Source organism: Ceratosolen solmsi, unplaced genomic scaffold (assembly GCF_000503995.2).
Source record: "Ceratosolen solmsi marchali unplaced genomic scaffold, CerSol_1.0 scaffold30, whole genome shotgun sequence".
Taxonomy (NCBI): domain Eukaryota; kingdom Metazoa; phylum Arthropoda; class Insecta; order Hymenoptera; family Agaonidae; genus Ceratosolen; species Ceratosolen solmsi.
In genome coordinates, this window is record NW_011948421.1 from 722,444 (window position 1) to 750,251 (window position 27,808).

Consider the following 27,808-nt stretch of genomic DNA (forward strand, 5'->3'; position numbering starts at 1 on the left):
GGGATTTTTTCCATTAAAATGTTTAAATATCAAATTTGTCACATTTGAAATTTGTGACATTTGAAAAGAGTATTGAACAATAGAATATAACAACTTTTTTTTCTTCTTTTTTCATCTTCTTCTTCTTCTTCTTCTTTATTTTTTTTTAAATAGTATTACTCGCTGTGACTATCAGCTTTTACCAAAACCAAAATGGAAACGGTTAAAAAGTTAAGACAAAAAAAAAATGGAGTTACGTCTGCCTGTATAAACAATGAATGTGTGGGACGGCATGAATTACGATTTGAATAAAAATATTTCTGTATTATAAGCCATACATTCATAAAGATAGCGCCGCAGGTGAGAATTTTCAACGTGAATGTATTTTATACGCTTGCAAATGCTATGTTGAAGAAACAAACTCGTAGCGCAACCTTTTTAAACGCTTCAAATTAAACGATTCTTTTGTACTTTATATATAAGACGACATTTATACGAAGTTATTATCTCGAGTGTCCTTTGTTGAGCTTGGACGAAGCGGGGCTCGACTTTCAAAAAACGATCGGGAATATAAATTTTTAAAATCTAAAAGGCATAATGAACATTTATTTCTCGATTGAAAATCGTGGAGGTAAAGAAGCGAATAAGATAAAAAGATTCTACGCTTAATTTCAACTGCAATATAATAAATAATACAAAGTGTCCTTTAAATATTCAACGCGCAATATCTCAAAAGCTGGTTGAGAGCTATGCGAATCCCCAGGATACGAGAGCACGTGGCTCCTCTCATCCTTCCCAACGAGCCCACCGTTAGCGCCGTTACGTGGTGGCGCAATTACGCAAGGCGTCCGATAAGATAAGAGTCGAGTGAGAGAGAGAGAGAGAGAGAGAGAGTGAGAGTGAGAGAGAGTCAACAGCAATGAATAATGTAGAGAGAACGAGACGTTATACCAGGTCTTGAGGAGAAGGAACTGCAGCCTTGGATCCTCGGCGGCTCGGTTTCCAACGATGGGACTGAGGCCGTCGCCTCACTCTTATTTTCGGGGATGAGATTCTCTCACCCAGGTGGCATCGATCGCGTCACCTGAGTAAACGCGCGCGGCATGCATATTGATAGCAGCGCCGGGTCGAAATGGATGATATACGAGCTGTGTACACTCTTCTCGCCTCTCTTCTTCGCTTTTCTCCTAAATTTTCAAAAAGCCGGAAATTCCCGGCCCGCTCGTAAAGATATGCGTAGCTATATCGCCCTAAACCAAACCTATGTTCCACTTGTCGCTCCATTCTTCATTTTGTATTACGCGAGCCGCGGTGATATTTTTTTTTTGTTGCAATGTTATTGAACTCGGCCGCCCGAAGGAATGACGATTATTAGAAGGCAGGTGCTTATTTACCTTCCGATCGAATCTTCCTCTTATTGTAATTCCATTGTACGATATAACGTACACGAAAGCTTAATTAGTAGCATACATTTGCTTTCTTTTTCTTTTTTTTTTTTTCAACAGCAATGAATAATGTAGGGTTTCTATTAATTGCTATAGAATTTACTATTGTGCATAGTATGCTGATTAATTATTTATTAATAAACCTACTTAGCTAGTTAGTTCTTATTATTGTAATAATGAATTTCTTGCACATTAAAGCCTTGAGCGATACGATTTTTGTTTGTAATACATTGCATCATATTTCATGCTTAGTAGGACTCTAAAATATGTCATCTACGCTCTTTATAACTCACTTTATAAATGTCGTTACTTTATTTGAAAAAGTGTCTAACAGTTTCGTTATTTAAGTATCTCTAATCTTGGAACTCCTATAAATGTAATATCTTCAAAATATGCGTCTTTTTGTTCTTTTTGTTACGATTATGCCTGCTTAGATAAAAAAAAAAAAAAAAAAAAAAAAAAAAAAAAAAAAAAAAAAAAAATAGGTTGATCCGTTAGAGCCTTACTATATCATTTATCTGATAACGACTTCGTTTTTAAATACAATAAATGTTTGTAGATTCTCATAGGAAAGCTACGAAATTAAAATAGTTATTATTTAATTGTAAAATGAGTAAAATGAAAATGTATAAGATTATGAACGTTTATTTGGATAAAATTTTTAGTTGGACTTAATTAACGAGAGTAATTAAGGAAATTTCGTTACAATTTTATAAATTAAAATATAATTTCCAGAAAATACTTGATAAAATTAATATTATAATGCATTTTTTTTGTTTTTGTTTTTATTTATTTATTTTTTCTCTAATGAAATACTACGTTTTTTTTTTTTTACCTTAAATTAGCTTGTAATGCTTCAAAAAGTCTTATACAATCAATAGAAAGCTTTTTGTTTTCTTTCTATTTTTCTATTAAAACGATTGAATTTTAGAAAATTTGTAGGAATCGAGTCTTTTATTGTCCTATATAAAGTCCTATTCGTTATTAGTTTGATCCGTGCTTGGCTATATTCGATTGCTCTTAATATTATTTTTTATATGGCATTGTACGTATGTTAAAATATATCATGATGACGATAAAATTGTATCAATATTTGCTCATATTAAATACTTTATATTCCTAGAATTTATTCCACATTACGACAAAACAAGAATGTAGCGAGTATCTATGATTTTATTATAAAAGTAACTGTTGATTTGAATTTTTTCCTTCATAATGAAGTATCAATTGTAAATTTAAGAAAAGAAGAAAAAAAATAGCTGCTATTATGCATATTCTAAAATTAATCATAACATTTTAAAAATTAATATTTTCCGGCTTATATACTACCCAAGTTTATATGTATATTGAATAACTAAAAACATTTTCCTAATATGTTTTTTTTTTCTTCATACGAATGTTATTTATTTTGATATTATTGAAATTATTATAAATCATAATGCTTGATGTACAATAAAAGTTTTGTTCATAAGCATTATTCGATATTATAAATGTGAAAATAATTTTTCGCTTATTTATCTAATTTATTTAAATTTTCATATTTATTATTTTATCATTGAAACGATTAAAGTTTTTTTTTTTTTTTTTTTTTTTTTTTTTTTTTATAATTGTTTTCGTCAAATATTATTCATACATGATTATTTCCATTACGTTTCAGCTTCAAATAATGCAACGAAATAAACCTTTTCTTTTATAAATGTGAAACCCAAATATCAAACTTTAAAACGCTGATTATAATAAAGTACAAAATTCGATTCGAACAATGTAGTCCTAACAAAATTTATAGGTTCGTTAGTCGACAATTTATTTCATTCAATATTTATATTTTAATTTTGATTGATTTTAATGTACTGGCCAGAATCTATTTATTTGTCTTACTGGCTGCATCTATTTATTTTATTTTTACGTTTTTTCAATAACCGTAGTACGAGAATGAGACGTTTGAAAGATCTACTATGAAAATATCAACATTTTACAATATCTTAGAAAAATAAAAACAATTACTTTATCATAAAACTGTAGTTGTAATGTCGATTAACTATAAATTTACGTTTTATTAAATTACATAAAGTTTTTTGTCATCTATCCTACAAGATTTCTAATGGGATTGATTTAAACGATAAGAGTCATTCTAAACGATAAGAATTATTATTAATATTTTCAATCGCTTCTATCGTTTTAGCGATTAATTTAAGTTTAACTTTAAATATTATGAATTGCACAACGAAGTATTCAGTATTTTATATATTATATTTCTTACCATATTTAATCATTTTCATTTGTTCCTTTTTCATAAAACAAATACACCAGCTAACAAATGAAAACAGCTACTCAATTTAAATTTTGACAATTTGTCTACTTTGATAATATGAATTTCCAAGTAATTTAATTATTTCTCTGTTAACTTTTTCTCTTTATTAATTGCAAATACATAGCTATTATTGTTAATTTTTTTTTTCTTTTTTTTTTTCCTTTTTAATTTATTATAATTCAATTGTTTTAACGTATATTTTTGCCATTGTATGATAATTAAATATATTGTTTTCATACGTTTGTATAATAAATTTAATCAAGCTGTGTTTCGTATTGGATTTCAATTTTGTAAATTAACCAAATATTTTAATTTTGTAATATCAATGTAGAAATTACAGATTAAAAATATCAAGTGAGTTTAAAATAACAAAAATATTTGTATTCTTTCGTTACTAAAGTAAATAAATAATTTTCTATTTATAAATAATAAATAGAAATTTAATTAATGCTACTTATTTACTTCCTCCTAATTTATTTTCATCTATATTTACATTTATATGTGATAAAGAATACTTGAAATTATTGCAAGTACATTAATTTATTATGCATTTACAATTTCTTGTTTAAAAAATCGTGATTTCATAATCTTTTTTTAAATTTACTCCAATTGAATAGATAAATATTGTATATTGTGATAAACGATTAATGATTCGTTTATAAGAAAACATGCGTATTTTTTTTTGTTGAGAAATATATTGTTAATGAATCAACAATGTTTGACCACTAAAAGGCAATTTTTTATCTTAGAAACAAGGGTTTCGTCTTTATAAAAATGTCACTTGCATTATTATTTAAAATAATTTCAATCCTTCGTGAGTTTTAGAAATTAGGACAAATTTGATTGATTTTACTGAAAATTGTAATACATTTATTCTTCGAATCATAATAGCACACATTAGCATTGTAAATGTATCTCTTATTGAACAATAAATTCAAATGTTTATAATGATAACATCACCTATGTCATTTATATTTCAATATCTTCCCAAAAATAGGCACATTGAAATAAAAAGTTTTTTTCATAAAAAGTAATGGTTACTTGCTTTATTATTTTGAAAGTTTTCAATTCTGTGGAACTTTGGCATTAATTCTTAAAAAATGCTACATGCCATGTATTTAAAGAAAATCATTTTTCTAAATAGTACGAAACTTTATGAAGCACGTTTACCCGGGACATAAAAACTAGGTAAAACCGATAACTGGTATCTTCTACTCGAGGTCGAATATCGTCTATTTTTTTCCATTACACAATCGCAAAAGACGATCTTAGCGAAACATACTTTTCTGAAGCCAGTAAATGCGATTATTACCGTTACTTGCTACACGATATGGTGAATATATGAATACATATTTATTAAATTGTGTTTTTCTAACTTCTATTTCTAATGTGTGTATTTTATACTTATTACAATTGACATGTTGTAAATTTACTCGATACTAAAGATATGTACGTTATGTATATGCACGTTATGTATATGTACGTTTATTTATTTAGTTAGTAGTTTAGTATGAGTGAAAAAAATAATTTTTACGATAAGATCTGTTTTATATGAAATTCTGTATTATCAAGCTTTCACGCGATTTATCTACATAATAATAGTAGAAAGTGTTGAGATTTCTTTCACATTAATTATTTACAAATAACATAAATTCTTGTGAGAATTTACTCACTAGTATGAGAAAAGTGTTTCAACTTTTGTTCAAACACATTTTTTTTTTTATGAAAAAAGAAAATTAAAATATACATAAGCATTGTGCACATATGTTATTTTATTTAATAATTATATTGTACGTTTGAGTTATTATGTTATTATGGTAATATTAAACGTTTACACGAGCATTCTTCGAAAATATTAATGTATAGGAGATTATTTGAAATTTATGACAATATTTCTTCAAATTTAAAATGTTCAATGCTTCATATTATAAATACTTCATTTTTATAAATTAAACTCGTAATTATTAATATTTAAAATTTCCTAAGATTGAGTAATTTAGAAGAAACAATACATATTGATAAGGTAAATGACACACAATCATTTGAAAGATTAAAATGTGTTGTATAAGAATGAATATTTAATATGCGACGCAGACGTTCCATTTTTTAAGTGCAAATTTTAAGAAAAGAAATTTAAAAAAAAAATATTTATAAAAATATTAAACACCTTATGGATACGGTTTAGTTACATTTTTAATTAATTATACGTTAATTTGTTACAAGTACAAATATTTTTAAATACGTTTTTAGAAAACGCGTATGATCCATTATATTAATAGTCTGGAAGAGTGAAAAAAAAAAAAATTTTTTTTAATTAAATATTTTTAAATAATAAATTAATTATCTATGCCGTAGGGTACATTTGACTTTCTAATGTATTAAAAGTTAATTACTCATTAACTGCATATTTAATCATCATATATAGGCTAGATAGATACTTTGTAATTTAGAAACAATGAAAAGAAGGAATAAAGTAATCATAAATTTAAATTACGACAAAATAATCAATATTAATGTTGCTTATATTTTAATAATTTAAAAATTTTTTTTCAATTTAACATATTAAATATGTAATTTTATAATAATTTCGCTAAATCATTATCCTAAACCAGGATAATTTGTAGAATTATGTTATTGTTAGATATCGGTTTTATATTATTATTATTCTATCTCTAAACTTATCGATTATATTAACTTTTTATTGAATGTGAACAATTTTTTTTTATCTATTATACGGTATATTATAGCTGGAAACTGTATTGCGACTGATCGTAATAAAAATATTTAATGTTGCAGAAAAAACATGAAAATAAATAAGTAAATAAATGCTTTTATATTAGTTTTTATTATAGTTTTAAAAACAATTAAGAAAGAAGGGAGTAATTGTACAAAGATAAATATGTGCAATCAATGCACTTTAACAAAATTAAATAATTCAACTATCCCTAGCTCCAATTTCTTAAATAATTCAATAAAATTTTTCATACGGTTATAAAATGATATAAATTATAATCTCTAGACAAAGGTGACTTCGTCAAGTCACCATGATATTTCAATTAACTATCACTGCAACCTTAAAAATTCATTTATAATTGGAGCTACTTTTTCAGGATTATTCAAATGAACATGATGCGTTCCCTCTACTTCATGGTACTCAAATCTTCTTGAATTAATTTTTATAATTTCTAAAACTTTCTGATAATTCTCCGGTTCATCAAATATCATTCCAGGCACAGCTCGGATATTGAGATAAGCACATTTTATCTGAGACGCATAAGCTATCGCTAAATCTAGCGATAACATGCCAAGCAACGCAACCTAAAATGTAAGATAAAAAAATGCAAAAATCTGCATTAATGATACAATATGATGGGAACCTGTTAAATTTAATAAATAAAGTAATTTAATTCTCACCTTTAGTCTTGGGTCTCTACTAAAATAGTACTTTCCTGAAGCAATTGCGGGTTGCATGCCTCGTTTCATCAATATTTCAGCACTCTTTCTTGTAATTGAACCTTTATACGCATTGTGAACTATATCGATCATTACGCTATATTCATAGCAAGGTACGTTATAAGCCATTAAATTTTCATATTTAAGAAACTTGTCGACTTGATCGCCTGTTGTTTTAGCACAATCATTAATATTTTTTACACTAGGACTAACTATATCTAGGCTTATTACAAAATCGACTTCTTCTGGAAATGAAGCTGCATACATGAAAGATATCGCACCGCCCAGAGAATGACCAAGCAGTTTTATCTGAAATAAAATTATTGAAATACACAGATATCAATTAACATGATTATAAATATTTGTACAAATATCGAAATTTCTAATAAACTATTTACAAATTTACAAATAACTAATTATTTACTTTATTGTATATGAAACGTAAAATGCGGTATCAATGATAAATTTAAAAGAAATTCAAACTTGCTCCGAACTTTCAAAAAGTTTCACATTGTAGCTAACCTTGTTCCATTTATAATGTTTAATTATTCTACGAAGAAGATTGATGCCTTCCCAATACATATAATACAAGTGTCCTTTCGGAAAATGAGAAGATAAACCATGCCCAGGTAAATCCAAACACAGCACTGACGTATTTGTTGATAACAATGGAATTAAATTATCAAAGCTGCCTGCATTATCTTCACGACCATGCAATGCTAAGATTGGTTGTTTTTCTTTAGGACCCCACCACTTTCCTACGAATAGTAAATTCTATTATTGTAGTATGCTATGACATCTTTTTATCAATTAAGTTATCAGTAAATGTAGTTTCATTTTATTCAATTGAATTTAGTAAAATTAATTCCATGTAGCAAAATGATCAAAATTTACATTGCACTTATATTAGTTAAGTAACTTAGTTTACTTATGGACATATTGTTAAGTTTATATTGATAATCGAGTAAATTACATTCATAAATCAATATAAATTTAATACAAAATAAATTAATATATTATAAATCAGTCAAATCATATATTGTTAGTAGATGAAAGCTAAATTTCATTATTTGTATACTATAGAATATAATAAATATGCGCTTTATGTTCTTTCGATATGCGTAAGTTACAGTTATGTATTCCAATTATATTTGATGTCATCTTAAATGAAAACGATTATTTTAATAGAGACATTATATTTTACTGTTAAAAAATAGTTTTAAATCATTAAATGGAAACAAAGTGAAAGCTGGTAGAATTTTTTTTTTATATGTAACGCCTTGATTAAATCCATCAAACATTTTTTGTCGGAGCAAGTTCTGTATAAACGAAACAGAAATTTACAATCCCAATAACTTTGATGTTTACTGACACAATAACAGCTTTTAACAAAAGTTCTTTTTTAACTCATCGGCTAACCTTATCCCACTTGTAGTGCTTAACAATTCTACGTAGGACTATAATTCCTTCCCAAAATATATAGTAAAATTGCCCCTGCGGAAAATGAGATGAATGGCCGTGTCCAGGAAGGTCTATGCTTAGTATAGACACATCCTTTGATAGAAGTGGTGAAAGGTTCCAAAATGTTCCTGCATTATCTTGCCATCCATGCAAAGCAATTATTGGTTGTACATCCGATGGACCCCACCATATGCCTACATTTTTTATAATAATGCATGTTGACAACCAATATAAATGATTTTATTGGATCAACTAAAATTTAAGTATAAACAAGGTGGACAATGTCGGTAAATTAAAATAATTAATACTGACCACTTATGTAACCCCAAGGCACTGGAATATGGACCTCCTCAAATTCTATTTAAAAATAATAAATCAATCAATCATTTATAATTAAATATTAATATAATTATGAAAAATCATGTAATTTATTTTATTTTACCTCGCACATTGCTTTGCTCAAAGGATTTTCTGTCGTCAACGTCATTCGAGTCATTCATGGTAACTTTCTCTGAATTTCCTTAAACTTGAGATATCTTGATGTTAAGCTGATTTCGAAAATTTAAAAAATGTAATTTTACATATATATATGCTCTTTTAGTTTTAAGATACTTCTTTCATTAAATATTAACTAGATTAATCTAAAGGGAAGGAATCATTATAATATTCATTAAATTTAGAAGAACTATTTTAAATTATTCTCAAGCATTATATTTGCATTGATGATATTTACACGAACCCATACACGCTTCGTTTTTAAACATATACACATATGCGCACATAAACATATATATATATATATATATATATATATAAACATATGTGCATTTATATATAAATATTGATTTTAACTTTCACTAATCCACTGAACTTGCAATTCAAACATTTTTATTGGAAACAATTACGTTAGAAGAGGAGTTTCGGCATGTAATGAAATTGTAATTTATAATTTTAGAAAAATTAGTTGTTAAATAGATTGAAATATTCAAGAAGAGTCATCGTTTTTAAGTTCTACCTTACATTATACAAAGAACATATATTTCTTTAAAATGATAGCATTTCAAGACTCAGCTGTTTTACCGATTGGGTATTAGGGAACAAATTAAAAAAAATAAAAAAAAAAAAAGAAGAAAACTTTTCAAATTTCGTTTAAAGGTAAAAACAAAAACAAATGTTATGTTGAATCTCATCAAATGAATGTATGTTTTAACTTTCATTATAACTTTACAACTATGTTTTATACAATATATATATATATATATATATATATATATAGACTTAACATTTTACCGTGCAACTTTAAAACAGTGTTTTATAATTATATATATATATATATATATATATATATATATATATATATATATATATTCAATAAAATAGCATTATTTGTGTATTTATAAATAAATAAATATATATATTAAAGTAAAGAATGAAGATAATTAGTTTTGAATTAATAGCAACTGAATAATGTATCTGTGTAATTAAAATTGAATTGAAACGTTAAATAGACATATGTATAAAAGATTTTTTAATTTTTAAGCATTATTTTGCGACTTCTCTATACACATTAAGAATAAAACAATCAATAGTTGATTACTTTTTCGGATTATTGATTTTTTAGTTGGTAATTTTTTTGTTCATTATTCATTCATATAATAATTAGTAGCAATTGTGGTGAATATATGGCAGTAGGATGGCTTTTTTTTTTTTTTTTTATATCTTTCAAAATTCATAAATGCCTTTAATGCAATCGATTTATCGTTAAATCGACTGAAAAATTCAGTTCTGTTTCGGCAATATTTTTTTTATTCCTTTCCAAATTAACCAGTCGTGCAATCAATTGACTTTTCAATTTGAATTTACCGCTTCGTCTTCTTTGCAGTGCTTATGCGCGCGCGCGCGCGACCCGTCAATTAATGTACACAGTACGACTGTGAGAAACGTCAGTTTAGTAATGTTCGTGAATGCCAATATCTCATCTAGGAAATAAATATAATAAATTCACTAGCTATTTTATATCATATCTTCATTATATATCGATTAAAGAGAGACGTTAAGCGAAAGAAATTGGCGACCAATAATGATAAAATCGTGAACGTTGATGGCTTGTTAATTAAACAATGGCGTATTATTCAAAGTGGCGTACATTTAAATATTCAACGATTATAAGAATAGCGTCGTAACTTGGATCTCGAAAGTTCAGCTTTACCATTAGCAACAGTTGTTATTATGAGAGTTAAGTAATTTCTTTGCATAGCATAGTCGAGTCGCGCCAGAATGGTACGTGTTATTCCAGTGCACAATTTCCTTGAGCAAAATGTCGCACAAGTGGAGGAACCGACGGCGAGTTGTATTGCCAGTATACCGGAATCCAATTGCGAGTTTTTGCTCGTTGCTCAATCGAGCCACTGCGTCGAGGTCCGGGATCTATCGACGCCCGAGCTGGGATTTACCAGCTCATTTCCAACCGTTGATCTCGTTAGCCAAATGGTTCACTGTATCAAGGGCAATTATGTCGCTACCCTGGAGAGTAAGCTCTCGAGGGACAATGTCCACAGCAGCAGTTTCGTGAGGATTTATGTGAATTGGGCTAGCCAGGAACGCCAAGCGATGAGGGCCAGGATTGCTGGGCGAGTCACACCTAGCTTGAACCGGCCACAGAACAGCCTTGAGATGATCGAGCTGCCTGTCAACTTGAAACCTTCTGTCATCGCGTGCTGTCAGACTACTGGTAATCTTTTGGTGTCAATGGGCAATATTCTGCTTCTGCATGAATTTAAGATCGAAACTCAGAACTTATCCAAGATGAAGTTTATTGATTTCGAGGCCAGACCTTGGTCTATAGGATTAAATTTTTCACCCACCCATCTGCAAATCATGGAGGACTTTATATCGGTAATGGATTCTACTCGTTTCGTTGTATTTCGACTGACCAATCCACTGTACGACGATATCGATCATTTGAGCTCTCTAACTTCTACAACTTCGTCTTCTAACGACAAGACAACGATATCGACTGACTTATGTAGTATGGAAGCCATGGATAATTCCACATCTATACATACGAATAAGGGTATAAATTTAATCAAGCAAAAAAATAATGCCAATAAGCAAAATATTACAGATAAAAATTCAAATCCATGCAGTTTTCTTAATTTATCGGCCAAAAGTCATAAGAAAAATAAATGTATCGACTGGAATCGTTTGGCGAATGATGAAAAAATGGAGCTGGAGTGTTTAATAAGCGAGGGAATAGTCGATGAAAACTGTCGACCTTTCTCTGTTAATTTGCCATCCATATGTTTAGAAAGAGCTGGGCCAGGTCATATTTTAAATCCGTTTATCCTAAATTCCGAAGATACTGAAGTATGCATTAAGATAACTTCACCAGACAATGGATGGTCTGAAAATTATGCCGTGAAAAATATTCTACGACTGAAAATTGCTAGTGTAAACGATTTTTGTCGAAAAGATGGCAATACCGAATCGTTCACAAGTTTTGTTTTAAAGCCATTGTACATGAAAGCAAACAACAACAATCATGGATTAAAAAAATCGATATTTAGATCAGATAAATACAAATACCTTAACGGCGTTACTTGTCTGATTTGTACGACTCAAGAAGGTTACATTTATCATTTTAATGCAGAAAACAGCGACGATAGTAATCCTACTTGCTTGACTACTTATCCATTTACATCACCGGTCGTTCACGTTGCATTAGAGTACACAGTTTTACATGCCTTGACAGAGGCTGGATTAGAATCGTATACTTTACGCTTACCTCATTATATTGCAAAAACAACAACGCAGTCGCAAAGTTTTAAAACTATTTGCCCTGACATTTCCGAGCCGATCTGTCTAATTGGACTACGTCCTTTCTTAGGAGTTCAAAAATTACTTAGCTCGGATAAATATATTGTACTATTGGCTAAAGCTGAAAATTCTTGGACATTGTATTCATTGAAATTACCAAGGCCTGAAAATGTTTATTACGACATTGTAAACGCTGCCAAGAACCATAGGTAAAGAATAAACAAATGCAAGTTTGTGCATTTTACGTGTAAATCAGTCTTAATAGTATTATTTTTGTTGTACCGAGAGTGCGCCGATTTTTCATTAAAAATATATGTATTATTCTTGCAGGACAAGTAGCCCATCGACTTATCGCCATTTGCTGGAAGAGGCCCATACCATATTACGCTTAGCGAAAGATATTGCGGATCCTCACAGCAATCAAACGCAAAGTGACTCGACATTGGAAACCCTTTACAATCAATCGTGTGCACTTCTAGGAGATTATTTCATAAAATCAGATTCCGAATTGGAAAGACGCCTGTGCATAGCATATTATAAAATGTCGGGATTAAAACCTAGTGCTGTCCTTTCTCGAAAGTCAACGGGCAATGCTCCTGGACTGGTGACCTACATAATCGATGTCTTAATGACCATACAGAGTGGACCAGAGGCCGATGCACTTTTCCAAGGTCAAAATATCGTGGAAATTATTAGCAACGAGAGTAGGGAACATTTGCTTAAAATTATTTTAGGAAGCGTTGTTCTTCGAGAATACGGGACCGATAAGTTAATAAAGCTCTTGGTATCGCAAACCGAAGATGATTACAGTCAGCTTGCTCTCACTCTACTCTACATTCAGGCGGAGAAGCAAACTTTGGCAGAGACAGCCTTACACTACATTTCCGATAAATTTCTTTTTTCCACAGTGCTCGATTATCCTCATCTGCTCTTCGACGAAGGTGCGTTTGACTCTCGGAATAGAGCTATTCTATGCTTTTCAGATTTTTCAGCCACTCTAATTTGTCACAAAAGTCTGGTTTTCGCACGAATTCTTACGCAATTAGTCGAAGATGAAGTGCTCACTTTGCATAAAATCATGCAGGTAATTTCAATGATTTATAAAGCTTTGCTAACTTTCACACATCTGCTCATTACTATTCATTATGCTTTCACGACTATAACCTATCTCTATTAAAATTATTATTTATCTTTATAAAAGAAGATGAATGTGCTTTAAATGAAGAATGATAAATCGGAAAGAGCGAGTGTGGCTTTGATAATTAGTCATGGAAATGTCGTGCACTAGTCAAAGAACATGTAATGTTTAAAGAGAGCCATTGAAATGTCAGTTAATGCTCATCGACTTTAGCATTTAGATAATAATGACGATACAATTTTCCAGGTATTCCTAGAATATTTACCATCACGGGTCGGAAGAGATGGACATGATGCAGCAGCTGCCTTGCAGCAATTCCTTGAAACATACCTCCGTACCTATTTCACAAAATTGGATGATAAAAGTGACATGAACTACGATATTGCCTTGATCGAAGCTTTTAAAATTCTCGTTAGATCGTATCTGGGTAAATTGATGCAGTCGAAAGTCTATAAGACGGATAATCAATCGTCTGAGATGAATCATTGGCCGGACGACGACGCTTATCTTTTCGAAAGTCGTAGACCAAAATATTTAGATAAGATGCCACCGTGCGCCAAAGATTACCAAAAAATTATCAACGCCGTGGATTTTGATGAGTTTTCCAAGTTAAATAATGCCGAAAGCATTAAGACAGTGCGAATTGAAGTTTTGAAGTTGCAAGCTCTGATGGCGAGTGAGTTCTTACCAGGCGAATGCCTTGAGGAGGTCGAGCAATTTCTTGACACCGAGCAGGTAGATGGTGACACAGCTTTTCGCATACTTTGCAATCGAAATACAGAAGCAGTCACGCAAATATTACTAGAAAAATGTCCGCAAGCAGTCCTGCAATATGCTAAGGTATTATAATACTTTCACTATCGATCGGTCAGTTGTCTTATATTTCTTATGCTATCTAAATTTTAATATGCTCATCGTAGGATGTGTATACCAAAGATACGGAGTGGAAGCTGCTCGTTGATTTGCTACAGCAAGAAATATCAAAACACAATTCTAGTCAAGAATCGCGCCTATTCTTTGAGCAAACAATGATCGGTAAAGTAGCATTGTTAATTGTAATTGTAAAACAAATAAGCTGTATACCGAGCAAACATTTCCTTGGCTTATATATATATATATATATATATATATATATATATATTTTTTTTTTTTTTCAAGTTAAACTCTATTCAATTGAATATTAAATGAACTATATATAAAGTATTTTTCACGTTGTTCGCATGTGTTAATTAATGTATGTGGCTTTCAGAAACATTGAAATATTTAGTAGAAATTTTGCCTTTGAAATCGATATACTACATTCTTCCAAAAGGCAACGACGAAGCACTCGAACATTATACGGACATTTGTTCTCGTATTGTTTATGCAGAACACGTAAAATCTTCATTGATGGAGAGTAGTCATCAGTTACTATCAACTTTAAATTTTTAGAGCATCTAAAATACAGACAATTTCTTGTTTTAGATGACATGTCATTAGAAATCTATTCAGAAAAATGTCACCGTGTAATGCAAGTTATTTATAAGTAGTCAACGTTTTATTTATTTACAGTAGTATTTTAATAATATATATATATTTTTTTTTATTTGTGTCGCTTAATGTGGCTTTTTTACACTTATCTATCTAGATTAATAATATAAATAATCGTACATTTTTAAATCTTATATCTTCCTAATTTTCATACGGCTTACCTTATTTTGAAGTTATTCTGAACTTTTAAATGCTTCCAAAAGTACAAATTTATTTATAAACTATAATATAGATGAACGCCGCTTCAATCAAATAATATAAATACACTAAATTGAATAAAATTTGAAAATACAGTTTTATAAAACTGTTTAAGATAATTTGTTTTTTGCATCCAATTATTGTTATTATGAAATAGCAATCTGTTTTAAACTTAACTAAAGAGTTTTATAGTCTCTACGATTACACGCCACATTGTCATTACATAGTATTAAACTAGAGAATACACTAATTTTTGTTTAAAATTCTTTATTATCCAATCAAATAAAAACTAATGAGACTGTTAAAAAAATGTTTGATACTTAATCAAATTTTTTTATGAATCAAGTTGATTTGAAAAAAAAAAAAAAAAAAAAAAAATGATAGAATTCATTATAATGTCATATTGTTTCAATTTTATTAATGTGATAATTGTGTCTTGACATATTGTCAGCTATTATAAATATATTTTAATATTTGTGCAAATTATATCAAATCTAAATATATAAACATTGTTGTTACTTTAGTCAATTTTATTGTAAACAAAAATTATAAAATTATATATATATATATCTGTTTTAATTATAAAATTCTAATAAATATAAATTAAATTATAAATATATTGATTTTATTTTCAATTCCCTAGATCTTGACTTAAAGCTAAATCATAACGTATTTAATATTAACACTTTAATCATTAATTCTGTATCTATATTTTTTATATAATTATTTAAGACGAAAAAACATGATTTCGTTTTATCAAATAATCAAAAATTGTAGATTACTATTGCACATGTATTTTACTACAAAAAAATTCTTATCGATACCTGAAAATGTTTTCATTATTATTTAGAAAGGTTATGTTAGTTTCGAAAGGATTTATTTAACAGATAATGTAGTTAATGGTGAATTCATAAATTAATACATTAAATATTTAACTTAAATAACAAAATGCTATTTTCTGTTACTGCGGACACAATCCGAAAAAACCGTTTTATTTTATTTGGTACATTATAAATTTAATTGATTTGTATCAGAAGGTTATCACTAAGTAAATAAATATTTTAATGTCAAGAAAATGGATAGTTTTTTGTACAAAATATTATAAGTATGTTATTTACAAATTGAATATGAGGGATAAATTTAATAAAATTAAAATTATTAAGAGCTGTTTATGATTTTTACTAAACATCTTCAAGATGTATGATATCAATCTAAATAACTATACCAGTGGAATGACTTTAGGTAAGTAAATAAAAAACATAAAAACTTAAGAAGAAGTTATTTGGTAATGTCAAGTTTATTTTTAGGTGTTTCAAATAATGGAACGAGTACTGTGCATTTAGCTTTGCATAAAGCAACAAAGAGTTATGTTGTTATTAAAAAATATTTTATCGATGACAAAGAGCCCGAAGATTATAGTTTTATTCAACAGGAGATAATAACAACGCGACAATTACAACATCCAAATGTTCTTCCATACCTTAATGCTTTTGTATCTGGTCATGATATTTATGTTATTTCACCACTTATGAGTTATGGCTCTTGTAGTAATTTACTTCAGGAACATTTTCATCAAGGTTTTCCAGAGCTTGCAATTGCATTTATCACAAAGGATGTATTACGTGGACTCGATTACATACATAAAAAAGGATTCATACACAGGTGAATTTTTTTATTTCAATTTACATTTAGACAATACAATAAAGAATATTTTTTTAAATACAAATAATTACATCCAATGTAATTTATACTTATATAAATTATCCTATATCGATATTACAAATTTTATTAAGTTAAGTAATTTCTTTTAAAGAAATACAAAAGTGCTTACAAAATTCCTTATGTCTAACGTTTATTATTTATCGATTAATTCATTCTGATCATCTACTATTAATAATAAAACGAACAAACGAAGCTCAATAATTATTGTAATAATTAATTTTTTTCTAGAGCACTGAGAGCCAGTCATGTTCTTATTTCTGCAGAGGGACGTGCTTGCATATGCGGTATGCGATATTCTTGCGACGTTGTCAAAAGTGGTAAATGGTTGCGTACTATTTATGCCTTTCCCAAATCCAGTACAAACAATCTTAAATGGCTTAGTCCAGAATTACTTCAACAAGATCTTCGTGGTTACAATGAAAAATCAGACATTTATAGTCTAGGAATGACAATCTGTGAATTGGCTAATTGCACAGTACCTTTCTCCGACGTACCAGATACCTTAATGTTAACTGAAAAAGTTCGAGGTTCCACTCCCCAAATAATTGACAAATCCACATTTCCAGTTGATGTAATGGATATAGAAGAATGTAATCGTATAGTTTTGATAATTTAATGTTACATTTAATGATTTTAATGAAAATTGATAGTATATTTAATTTTCAATAGCTGGAGAAGAAAGTAATTCAAATTCTAAAAAAAATATTAAAGCAATGGCAACTCGTAAATTTTCAGAACCATTTCATGCTATTACCGAGCTTTGTCTTCAATGCGATCCAAGTAATCGACCAGGAGTTAAACAATTATTGGCACATTCATTTTTTAAGCAATGTAAAAGAACTAATAATACGCTGCTTAGTATTTTGAAACCTGTTAAACCATTAAATGAACGATTTATGGATTCTGTGGGTAAGAAACAAGTTGAAACGAGAATTGGAATTAATATTTTTGAAACTCAATTACTGTATTAAAAAGCTACGTTGTTCTTTATTTTTTTAGAAGATCAAGCTATGGTAGTAACAACGGAATTAGAAAATCTTGAACTTGAAAGTTGCCAGTGGGATTTTGAAAATATTTGAGCATCCATTGTATCTCTTACGAATACTATTTTTTAAATTAAGCTCAAAACTTATGATTATGTTGTTAGTTGATTTTTATCAATGCCTTTTGACAATTTTTAAATTAGATTTGATAATAATACAAGTTTATAAATACAATTTCTTATTTTTGTAAATAAGATTTTATAAACACCAATATGAAAAATGAGATTAATGAGTAAAGTTCATAGAATTATGTTAATAAAATTCTTGATAATTGAAAGTTTTTAATTATTTTTATCTTTTGATAATTAAAATTTAACATTTATCATAAACATTAGAATAAAGAGAAAATTTATAAAATTTATAAAGACGTTGTAATTATTTTCTTTAATCGATAAATTAATGAAAATTCTGATATTATTCTTTAGTACTAGATAAAATGCTACGTAGTTTGCATTATAACGAATAAGTATTATTAATTTTTCATTAAAACTGCATTTAAATATGTTAATAATTTTTTTCAACATGGCCGTTTTGTATTCTTGCATAGCATAAATTTAACCTACAAATTTTATCACTATTATTGATAGCTTAATGCACATAGTTTTGTGATTGTAAATACAAATGATAATGAAAATAAGTTTAAAATTATGCCATAAAAGCTCTAGATTTTTATAAATCAACTTAAGTGTTTTTTTTACAATATTTTGCAATAATGTTCTAGATATATTAATCCAATTAATTATAAATTTTAACTTATTGGTTCGCTAAAAAATGAATTGTTTAGAAAATTTTTTAATATTATTTATTTTATCTGGTTCATTTATATTGTCACAAGCAGAAACTGATACATTTGATGAAGAACTAATGATAAAACCTTTACCAAATGGATATGTTTATGCTTATTTTCAATTCACTACTTTATGGAAAGCTGCAAATAATATAGAAACATGTATGTAAAACAATAAATTAGTATTATTCTTGTTAAAAAAGAAAATGGATATTTTATGAGAATTAATCGATTCTTTTTAATTAGTAAAACATACACACTTATTTCCCCGAGGACTTGCTGAGATAATTGGTAGACATCACGTTGATGAATTACACGTTACTTTAACCGAAGGTCTTTGGAATTATGCAAAATTTGGTTATCCATTTTATAGCGCTGGACCCGGAGTTGAAATTTCTACCTGGTTTAATAAACGTGTCGCAGAGTAAGTAATGAAAATCCAAATTAAGATAGAATTTGCATTGAAAGTTTGGATTAAGTAAGATTGTAAAATATAAAAATATTGTTTTAATAATAAATTTTCACATATCTTTCAATTATATTTCAGTGTGAATCAAGAATGGAAAGGCTTAACAAATGCATTATCCGGACTATTATGTGCTTCGTTAAATTTTGTTGACCCTTCAAACAGCCTGTCACCTGAATTTAGTTTTAGACCTACGGGTGCCGTAACGCAGATACCAAAATCTAGTTTTTTACGATACTCATCCTTACCAAGAGAGACAGCGTGTACAGAAAACTTAACACCTTTTATAAAACTTTTACCCTGTGATTCTAAAGTATGATGTTTCTTATATAATGTAGCATACATTTTATTATTATTATTATATATATTATTATTATTTTTATTTATATAGAAGGGGCTTGCAACACTATTGAACTCGGCATACATTCATAACACAAATTATCATTCTATAGGCATACATTTTCGTTCGGTCTGTGGTAATTCAAAATGTACAAAATTATCTCTAGAACTAAGACAAACTGTTTCACTTGTTTATGATACTGTAACATTTGACACACCGGTAATTATACTTCACAAATCACTTTATCAATATAAAAATTATATATTATAATTTTTTAAGTTTATAAAAAGTTATCAAGATACAAATTTTTTTATTTTGTTCACAGAATTTCAGAATTAATAATCAAATTTTTAATATTACAGGATTGGTCGACCAGAAAATTGTTTGGTATAGGTTTAAGAGGTGCTTGTCCTCTCGCAACATTGAGCAGCATTTATGTCGATCTCTCAGGAAATGAAACGACTCATAATTTTAAGTTATCACCCCAGCCAGATACAACTACCGTAAGTTTCAGAGGAGGGCAGGAAAATAAATATGCTATTTACAATGTGAGATCGAAAACGGCCGAGGGAGCTCTTAGTATAGCTACCGTCCATAGAATACAAAAATCAGTTGCCTCTAATTATCCATCAATTTTGTATGCAAATAGATATATAATTGGTAAGTGATCAAAGTTTCTCCAATTCAAATTGCTATTACCATACCTCTTAAGGGCACTTTAGATTTGCATTTTCTTCAATCGAACAAATGAATAAATTTTATGACTATTATATATAAAGCGTCTGTATCATTATTAAAAAATATAGTAAATTTATGTGAATAAATTTTTGTAATACAGGATATGGCCAGGAGAAAGGATCATTGGTAACAAAGATTTATAACAATTATTGGAAATCACTGGACATTGTATTATTAGAAAATGTACCTTGGTATCTGTCTTTATATTTACATACCATGAAAATCACCTGTAATGGTGAAACTATTAAACCACGTAATTAATAATTACATGTAGCATGCTGATTCGTAATTCCAATACATTATCGATAGTGGGACTTATATTTGTCATTTGTAGTGGCCCGGCGATATATTCCTGGAAAGGAGAGAAAACAGCCTTATTATTTAGAACTTATTTTACGTTTACCTCCGCATTCGGTGACAAAGCTCTTCGTCGATGTCGATTACATGTTCTTGAAGTGGCAAGAATATCCTCCAGATGCGAATCATGGTTTTTACATGGGGCCCGCGATAATTACTGCATTACTTCCAATTGCCAGGAATTACACGGCTTTGCCACAAGATGGTAGTACAATAACTTCAATGTGGGTATTATTTTATGTTAATTTTGTCATCATAATAAAAAAAAATATATATATATATATATAAAAAAATAATAAAAAAAGAAAAGAAAAAAATATATCATTGCTCTATATATTAAATTTATTAGGAATGTAGAATTAGAAAGTAGTAATGAGAAACGAAAATTTGGTTCTAAAAGAATGAAAAACTCTAAGGAACTAGATTAATTAAATATATATTTTTACATGCATATTTCAATAAATCATGTTCATATTTTCCTTTCTTCTATATATATATATATATATATATATATATATATATATATATATTTTTTTTTATTATGATGACAAAATTAACATAAAATAATACCCACATTGAAGTTATTGTACTACCATCTACAAGTTCAAGGCTCTTCTGTATCTTTCAGGCTATTAATAATTTTTTTCTTATCAAACATCAACGTTAATATGTAAATTAGCCTTTTTCGCTTTTGATTAAATTAAAAAAAGTTAAAGTTATATTAATATAATAATTTACCCTTTGATAATGAGTGTGTTTGATAATAAGAGTTTAAAATAAGAAAAAAATAAGAAAAAAATAAGATGGATCAATTATGGAAAATTTATTATAATAATGTAATTCTATTTAATCGTTTGTTGAAAAAAGAATGTCCCATAAAATTATTTGGTTTAAAATAGCAACAGTAATTTAAATTTATACGAAACTTGTAGGTGCAAATTACAAATTATTTTAATTATAAAATTTAGCGATTTTGTCCTTTCGCGTACGAAATTTCTATATATTTATTTAAAATTTCGTAACAATAAAACTAGAATATAAGTTAAAGTATTATTAAATCTTATGAGTTAATTCATATAAAGTGTTATGTAATTATTTGGAGGCATCATGCGAGTACATATTATCGATAAAATGACCTATTTATGTGGTATCGTCTTTAAAAACTAGACGAATAAAGTAAATGCGATCGGAAAAGTTTTACGATATTATCAAAAAGTAAGATGACACCAAGTTTTCTTGTAATAATTTTCATTTAATTTTTCATTTCTTCGTCACCCTCAATCGCCCCATCAAATAACAATTTTTTATTCGCTAGTTATATTCGAATGATTTGATTTTCATATTTTTCGCAGCAAGAACAAAAGTTTATTTGTCAGTCATCGCGCGTTGAATTCAGACACGCTCGCGCACAAAAACACAAAACACGCACACACATACTTACACATAATGCACACGTAGTTTACATTGTCGTTTCTCTTTCTCTCTCTCTCTCTCTCTCTCTTTCTCTCTCTCTCTCTCTCTCTCTCTCTCTCTCTCTTTCTCTCTCTCTCTCTCTCTCTCTCTCTCTCTCTCTTCACGTTCTTAATAATAGAGAAGCGGAAAATGGTTTGCAAGAATAAGCCAAAAAGTTATAATATAAATGAATGTTGGGGATTTTAAGCTTAACGCTATACTCTTTGGTTCTTGAACTTGAGCACTCTATAGTTTTGACATTTTCCAAGCGAACTTGTTTTTTTTTTTTTTTTTATCAGGGATGCACCAAAGCTTGCGTGGTCTCTTTACAGATTCAATGGTACGAGGGAGGGTTATCTTGTCCAGTTGCGCACGGAGAGTATCCTTATAAGTCTGCCGACGCCGGACTTTAGTATGCCGTACAACGTCATCTGCTTGGCTTGTACAGCGGTCGCCCTGGCTTTCGGGCCCCTTCACAATATCTCCACCAAGCGGCTCGTACTGAAGCGAATCGAGAAACAGAGCTTCTTCCTGTCTATACTCGGGAAGGTGCGACGCGTCCTCGGCTTGAAGGAAAAGACCTCCTAGATCGTGATCGCGCTTCTTTGCCAGAGCCTCGTCTTCGCACGGAGCGCGGTCTTGGTAAAGTAGGGGCTCCGCTTCGAAGGATGAGGAGCAGTAAGAGTAGAAGAAGGAGAAGGAGGTAGAGGAGGAGGACGAGAAGGACGAGAAGGACGAGGAAGAGAAGGAGGCTCTCGTTGGCAGTGGCACGCCGTCACCAGACCAAACACTTTTTCATGGGATTCATGGGGCTGCCGAGGGGACAGTCATAGACCTTGGCAAAGTCCTCCGAGTTGGATAGAGTGCCGATGACGCGATATCTACCCGGCGAATGGACCGCCGTTTTCAACTTGTTTTTCATCGCTTCGGGCCGCATCGAGCCGCACCAGATCTGCGCGAAATTTAGGAAGAACAGCTGCCTGCCCGTGGCCTCGACACCCGGTAGACTCTCGTTCGCGTTCTTATTTAACATCAGCCACTGCTCGTAGGCCTGTTTCATCCCATAAAGTATAAATTACAATCAAATGGCATCGTGTGAACAAGTGTTTTTGAGCGCTCGTCCGATGCCCATGGATTAACTAACACATCCGTGTGCGTTATTATGCTAATCTAACGAGCTCTGCGAAACCGAGCTTGAAATGAATTTTATTATGCGTCACAGTTACCGCTACGTATTTCCAAAATTTAATTTTTATCAGGACAGTTTATAATACTCAGATGACCGCAGCACGCGCGCGACATTGGACCTTTTGTGAATTCGTACGAGAGCGGAAAAGGGCATTTCAAACTAAAATTCTATTATATCATTATACGTATTACGATGGTGGAGACAGAGATTACGGTCTTGAAGATGTAGACTCGAAGATGTAATCTCGCGTGCTTCTATTCTTCTCTAGTCGAATTCACTCAAGCAAATACTCAAGAACAAACAAAAACAAAAACAAAACAAAAAAACAAAAAAAATTTTTTTATTAATAATTATAAAGAACAATTAGCGAAAAGCAAATTAAACGATTATAGTAGGTTACGGTTACCCTTAGTTATTACATAATCATGAGATTTCCAATTTTCTAAAGTAGTTATGATGAAATTATTACTTGATAAAGCGTGAATTAATATTATCGTCGAATCGTTCGTGTCAAGTCTTGTTATTTCACTCGCTTTTCAATACCGAGTATCCTCAGCGACAAACTTTTTATTAATTTATTAATTTTTAATAGATAAGGAGCCTATATGTAATCTGTAACTTAAGCCTGTAATGTTCATAAAGATCACTTACTCTGAAGGCTTGTTTTATACCGCCGTTGTCAGCAATATTTTCCCCCTGTGTATTGATCCCATCAATTTGCATTGCGACGTCTTTAACTACGTATTTACTATATTGGTCTGGAAAAAATAGTTGTCCATTAAAAAATGGTAATTATTGAAATCTAATCCGGGGATAATTCGAATGCGATTACTTTTTTTTTTTTTTTCCCCCTTTGGTTTTTTGTTTTTATTTTGCATTAATAAAATAGAATAAATAAAATGTTTTTCATACTACGAATGATAAATTGATTAGTTATTTTTTCCATACAAAATATCTATGGTCGATGACACAATTACGATATTCAATGTGCATCAATGAAATTTAACTTAAACATTTGTTTACAACGTAGTCTAAATATTTCAATAATTGTCGAATTTAACTTAGCCGAAAGCACAATATTAAAAGGAAATATATATATATATATATATATATATATATATATCTTTCAATGTGCATGTTACGCGCACAAATTATATATACGAGAATAATTACGCGAAAAATGTCGAGGCTTGTTGTAATGTTTATATTAATAAAAGATAATCGAGAGTACGAGAGCTTTGACGTTTGTCTTCGCGTAAACATTAAGGGGACAAAGAGAGAGAGAGAGAGAGGAGGGCAAAAAGAGGCGGCTAAAGGCGCCGGAAAGTGCGCTAACCGACGAGACAAGAGGCTCTTTGATTGAACTCGTTGATGGTCTCATCGCTCCACCATCGATGGAGGTTCCCGTACTTGTCAAACAGCCGGCCCTTGTCGTCGAAGCCGTGGGTGATCTCATGCCCGATGACAACGCCTATGCCCCCGTAATTGAGGCTTCGCGGGAAGTCTTTGTGATAAAAGGGTGGCTGCAGTATGCCAGCTGGAAACACTGTTGGATAAAGAGCAGCCAGTCAAGCGAAAGGTTCGACGATTCGTTTAAATGCAAAGCCGGCGGATGAGGGAAGGAGCGAGACACGACGACTAGCGCGCTTGTTCATAGATTAATGATCTATCTGTGAGTATAATCTGGGCTTTGGTAAAGAGACGTTGGCCTGCAATAAATCAATTGTTTTCAAGAAACGACAGCGTTAAAAATCAATAACAATTGCCAGGTGATGATTTTTTTTTCTTTCTTTTTTCTTTCTTTTTTCTTTCTTTTTTCTTTTTTCTTTCTTTTTTCTTTTTTCTTTCTTTTTTCTTTTTTCTCTTGTAAATTAATTATACGTGATTTGTGTTATTCGTTAATAAGCGTTTTATTCTCTCCGGTGTCGTAGCTTTTTTTCTCTCTCGTTTATAACGTCAGCAACAACATATATTGAGTGTTGGAGGGAGGGATTATGAAATTTCAAGCGTCAGCTTCGCGAAGAAATACTCAAGGATAATTAATTAGCTCTATAATATTATTTTCAAGTGGAATTTCTAATGATAGTTTTTTTTTTTATTATTTTTTTTTATTTATTTATTTTTATTTATTTATTTATTTTTCTTTTACTCAAGGCTCAACGAGCTTTGAGGCAATCACGCTTCATTAAAGTTAGATCTCGAATTTTTCGAACTATTGTATTTCTCTTGGATCTTTCGAGCATTCGAGAACAGTCGTGAAAGCACGAATTGAAGTATCGAATTCACTTACTAATTTGGTTCTTATTGCGACTGTAATAAGCGTTTACTATTGCCGGGGCCGCGTTCCACGTTGTCTTATTTACGGGACTGTTCAGTTTGTTCTGCTCGATCCTCGTCAAGTGGCGTAAGATGTTCAAAATGTTCTCGAAATATTTGTCCGGATGAATGGTTACCTGTGATGAAAAACAGTAACCTGTTCGGCGGTTAAACGTCGCTTTGTTCGATGGATGGTTCGATCTATGGTTAGATGGAGGAGATTGGATGGATGGAACGGGCGACTTTCATCAAGATTATTAAACTTTCGATTTTATAATATAATATCACTTAGCACGTGTAATAATGTCGTTAATTTACATTAGTTTCGGCATAATAAGAAAATGAGATCTTTGAAAACAAAATTCACTTATAATTTAACATAAGATTAATAAAATTATTGCAATAACCACAAAACTATAACCCAGTTGCAAACGAATAATTTAATCGATTTTACAAGTACAAAGAATATTATATTGATTTGGTGATCGATAGTTTTGGTCGATGTAATTATGATAAAGACAAAAGGAACGAAAACAAAAGGAAAAGTTGTCTCTAATTAATCAATATCAATGATCGATTGTAATTATTAAAATGGGAGATACTTTGAAACCGTTAACACGACTAATGCTCAGCGATATGTTCATTATCATTTTATTAAAGTTACTTGCTGTCTTTTATAAGTCTCGACGTTCGGACGTAAGTATTTTTTAATTTTTTAATATAATTGCGGTCGTATTATTATGCAGATATTGCGCGATGAAAGCATACGGTTACGCATTCGATTCGAAGTTTAATCGATAATTATAAAAAAGCTTAAGATTACATTTGTTTGAATGTAAATCAAAATTAATACAAATGAATCTTTGATGATGATGATGACAACGACGATGATAGGTTTGTTACCGCTTCGCTTATGCATATTTGTACTTTTAACAAATTAAATCAATGCTATCGATGCAAGTACTGCTAAAAGCCTTACGTCCTTGTAGCGGCTGTCGAGGTCCTTGGAGTCCAGAATAAAATCAGGGTATCCGATGCGGAGCTGCATCGCTTCGACTTTTTCACTGGCGATTCGATTCGTCATCGGATCCAACCAATTCGATTTATTCAGCAGCTCGCGAAACGCATGCTGGATCTCATGAGTCATCGACAGTGTCTATGAATTATACGGAATTAAATAAGTTAAAGAGATTCTATTACGATTTCCTCACTGTCTTAGCGCATACTACAACGAATTCAACATTACAACGAACAATTATTTCGTCCATAGTTGTTTATTCACTTTTCTGATTTATTTGAGCAATTGCGCTATAACGAGTATATTTCTTAACTATGTTAACTATATTGCCAATATAAAATATTATCAATTCGTATCTTAGATTTTATAAAATACCAATCATCGAATAACAAAATATTGAATTTGCCTATCGTAAAAGTCACATAATTAAAATAACGTTTTTTAAAGCATTAAAATTATGATGTGTAATATTTTAATAATTTTATATGTAAAAGTCGTTCGTAAAGATCGTACAATTTTATTAAAAATAAATGTTAAAATATTCCACATATAATCGTTTATTAGATAACTAACAGGGTTCTATTATTATAATAACGCTCAAATAATTGTTAATGCTGAATATAATTTTTATTTTCTTCTATTGTTGTTTCGTATGAGTGCTCACTCAATGAAATGAAATAATTCAAATAATTAATGTCTCGTGGAATTTTAAGAAATTACAGTAATGTATGCGTTTCATTGTAATAACATGAATGAATAAATTACGTCGTTTTTACTCTGCTCGTTAAAATACTTTCTCACAAAAATTGAGCCGACCGCCATGCCCATGTTAGAGTTCACCTGCGATACGCAATTTTTCCACCGAGATGGCGACTTCTCCCTTCCAAATAAAATGTAATAGAACGTCTGCTTCGCCTCTTGAAATCGATCGTCCAAGTTGTTTACCCGATGTCGAATAAAACGCCAAAAAAGATAATTAGCTATTACTCTGGGGGACATAGAATGATTTATTTATTATATGAATATTCTAAAAAAAAAAAAAAAAAAAA

At 30.0% G+C, this 27,808-nt stretch overlaps 5 protein-coding genes across 6 annotated transcripts in view; 3 read left to right on the plus strand and 2 right to left on the minus strand.

Annotated features, from left to right (window-relative positions):
* Nucleotides 1-6,578: 6,578 nt before the first annotated feature.
* Nucleotides 6,579-9,224, minus strand: LOC105361259 (probable serine hydrolase). Of its 2 annotated transcripts, none has more exons than XM_011498369.1 (5): nucleotides 9,092-9,224; nucleotides 8,962-9,006; nucleotides 7,711-7,946; nucleotides 7,150-7,497; nucleotides 6,579-7,053 (listed from the first exon to the last, which is right to left on the minus strand). In XM_011498369.1, the coding sequence occupies exons 1-5, from the start codon at nucleotides 9,147-9,149 to the stop codon at nucleotides 6,799-6,801; spliced, it is 942 nt and encodes a 313-aa protein (XP_011496671.1). In that variant the 5' UTR covers nucleotides 9,150-9,224; the 3' UTR covers nucleotides 6,579-6,798. The 2 variants fall into 2 exon arrangements, with proteins under 2 accessions (XP_011496671.1, XP_011496670.1); XM_011498368.1 differs by lacking the exon at nucleotides 7,711-7,946 and adding an exon at nucleotides 8,608-8,843 and having other exon boundaries at nucleotides 6,583-7,053.
* Nucleotides 9,225-10,606: 1,382 nt separating this feature from the next.
* LOC105361260 (uncharacterized) lies at nucleotides 10,607-15,157 on the plus strand. Its single transcript, XM_011498370.1, has 5 exons — nucleotides 10,607-12,674; nucleotides 12,796-13,549; nucleotides 13,850-14,443; nucleotides 14,524-14,638; nucleotides 14,853-15,157. Exons 1-5 carry the CDS (start codon nucleotides 10,927-10,929, stop codon nucleotides 15,032-15,034), a joined length of 3,393 nt encoding a protein of 1,130 aa, XP_011496672.1. The 5' UTR covers nucleotides 10,607-10,926; the 3' UTR covers nucleotides 15,035-15,157.
* Nucleotides 15,158-16,446: 1,289 nt separating this feature from the next.
* Nucleotides 16,447-18,176, plus strand: LOC105361262 (STE20-related kinase adapter protein alpha). Its single transcript, XM_011498371.1, has 5 exons — nucleotides 16,447-16,573; nucleotides 16,639-16,993; nucleotides 17,282-17,643; nucleotides 17,723-17,962; nucleotides 18,053-18,176. The coding sequence occupies exons 1-5, from the start codon at nucleotides 16,528-16,530 to the stop codon at nucleotides 18,130-18,132; spliced, it is 1,083 nt and encodes a 360-aa protein (XP_011496673.1). The 5' UTR covers nucleotides 16,447-16,527; the 3' UTR covers nucleotides 18,133-18,176.
* Nucleotides 18,177-18,868: 692 nt separating this feature from the next.
* PIG-T (phosphatidylinositol glycan anchor biosynthesis class T) lies at nucleotides 18,869-22,871 on the plus strand. The gene is made up of 8 exons (XM_011498372.1): nucleotides 18,869-19,045; nucleotides 19,130-19,307; nucleotides 19,431-19,662; nucleotides 19,741-19,908; nucleotides 20,052-20,349; nucleotides 20,528-20,680; nucleotides 20,762-21,008; nucleotides 22,569-22,871. Exons 1-8 carry the CDS (start codon nucleotides 18,961-18,963, stop codon nucleotides 22,822-22,824), a joined length of 1,617 nt encoding a protein of 538 aa, XP_011496674.1. The 5' UTR covers nucleotides 18,869-18,960; the 3' UTR covers nucleotides 22,825-22,871.
* Nucleotides 22,872-22,964: 93 nt separating this feature from the next.
* LOC105361622 (endothelin-converting enzyme 1-like) overlaps nucleotides 22,965-27,808 on the minus strand; it is a 14,995-nt gene continuing 10,151 nt past the window's right edge. The window contains exons 12-17 of the mRNA XM_011498874.1: nucleotides 27,525-27,747; nucleotides 26,721-26,897; nucleotides 25,716-25,878; nucleotides 24,762-24,971; nucleotides 24,077-24,183; nucleotides 22,965-23,287 (exon numbers count right to left, since the gene is read on the minus strand). Coding sequence (XP_011497176.1) covers nucleotides 23,012-23,287; nucleotides 24,077-24,183; nucleotides 24,762-24,971; nucleotides 25,716-25,878; nucleotides 26,721-26,897; nucleotides 27,525-27,747 — 1,156 coding nt within the window. The 3' untranslated portion in view covers nucleotides 22,965-23,011. The remainder of the gene's footprint in view (nucleotides 23,288-24,076; nucleotides 24,184-24,761; nucleotides 24,972-25,715; nucleotides 25,879-26,720; nucleotides 26,898-27,524; nucleotides 27,748-27,808) is intronic.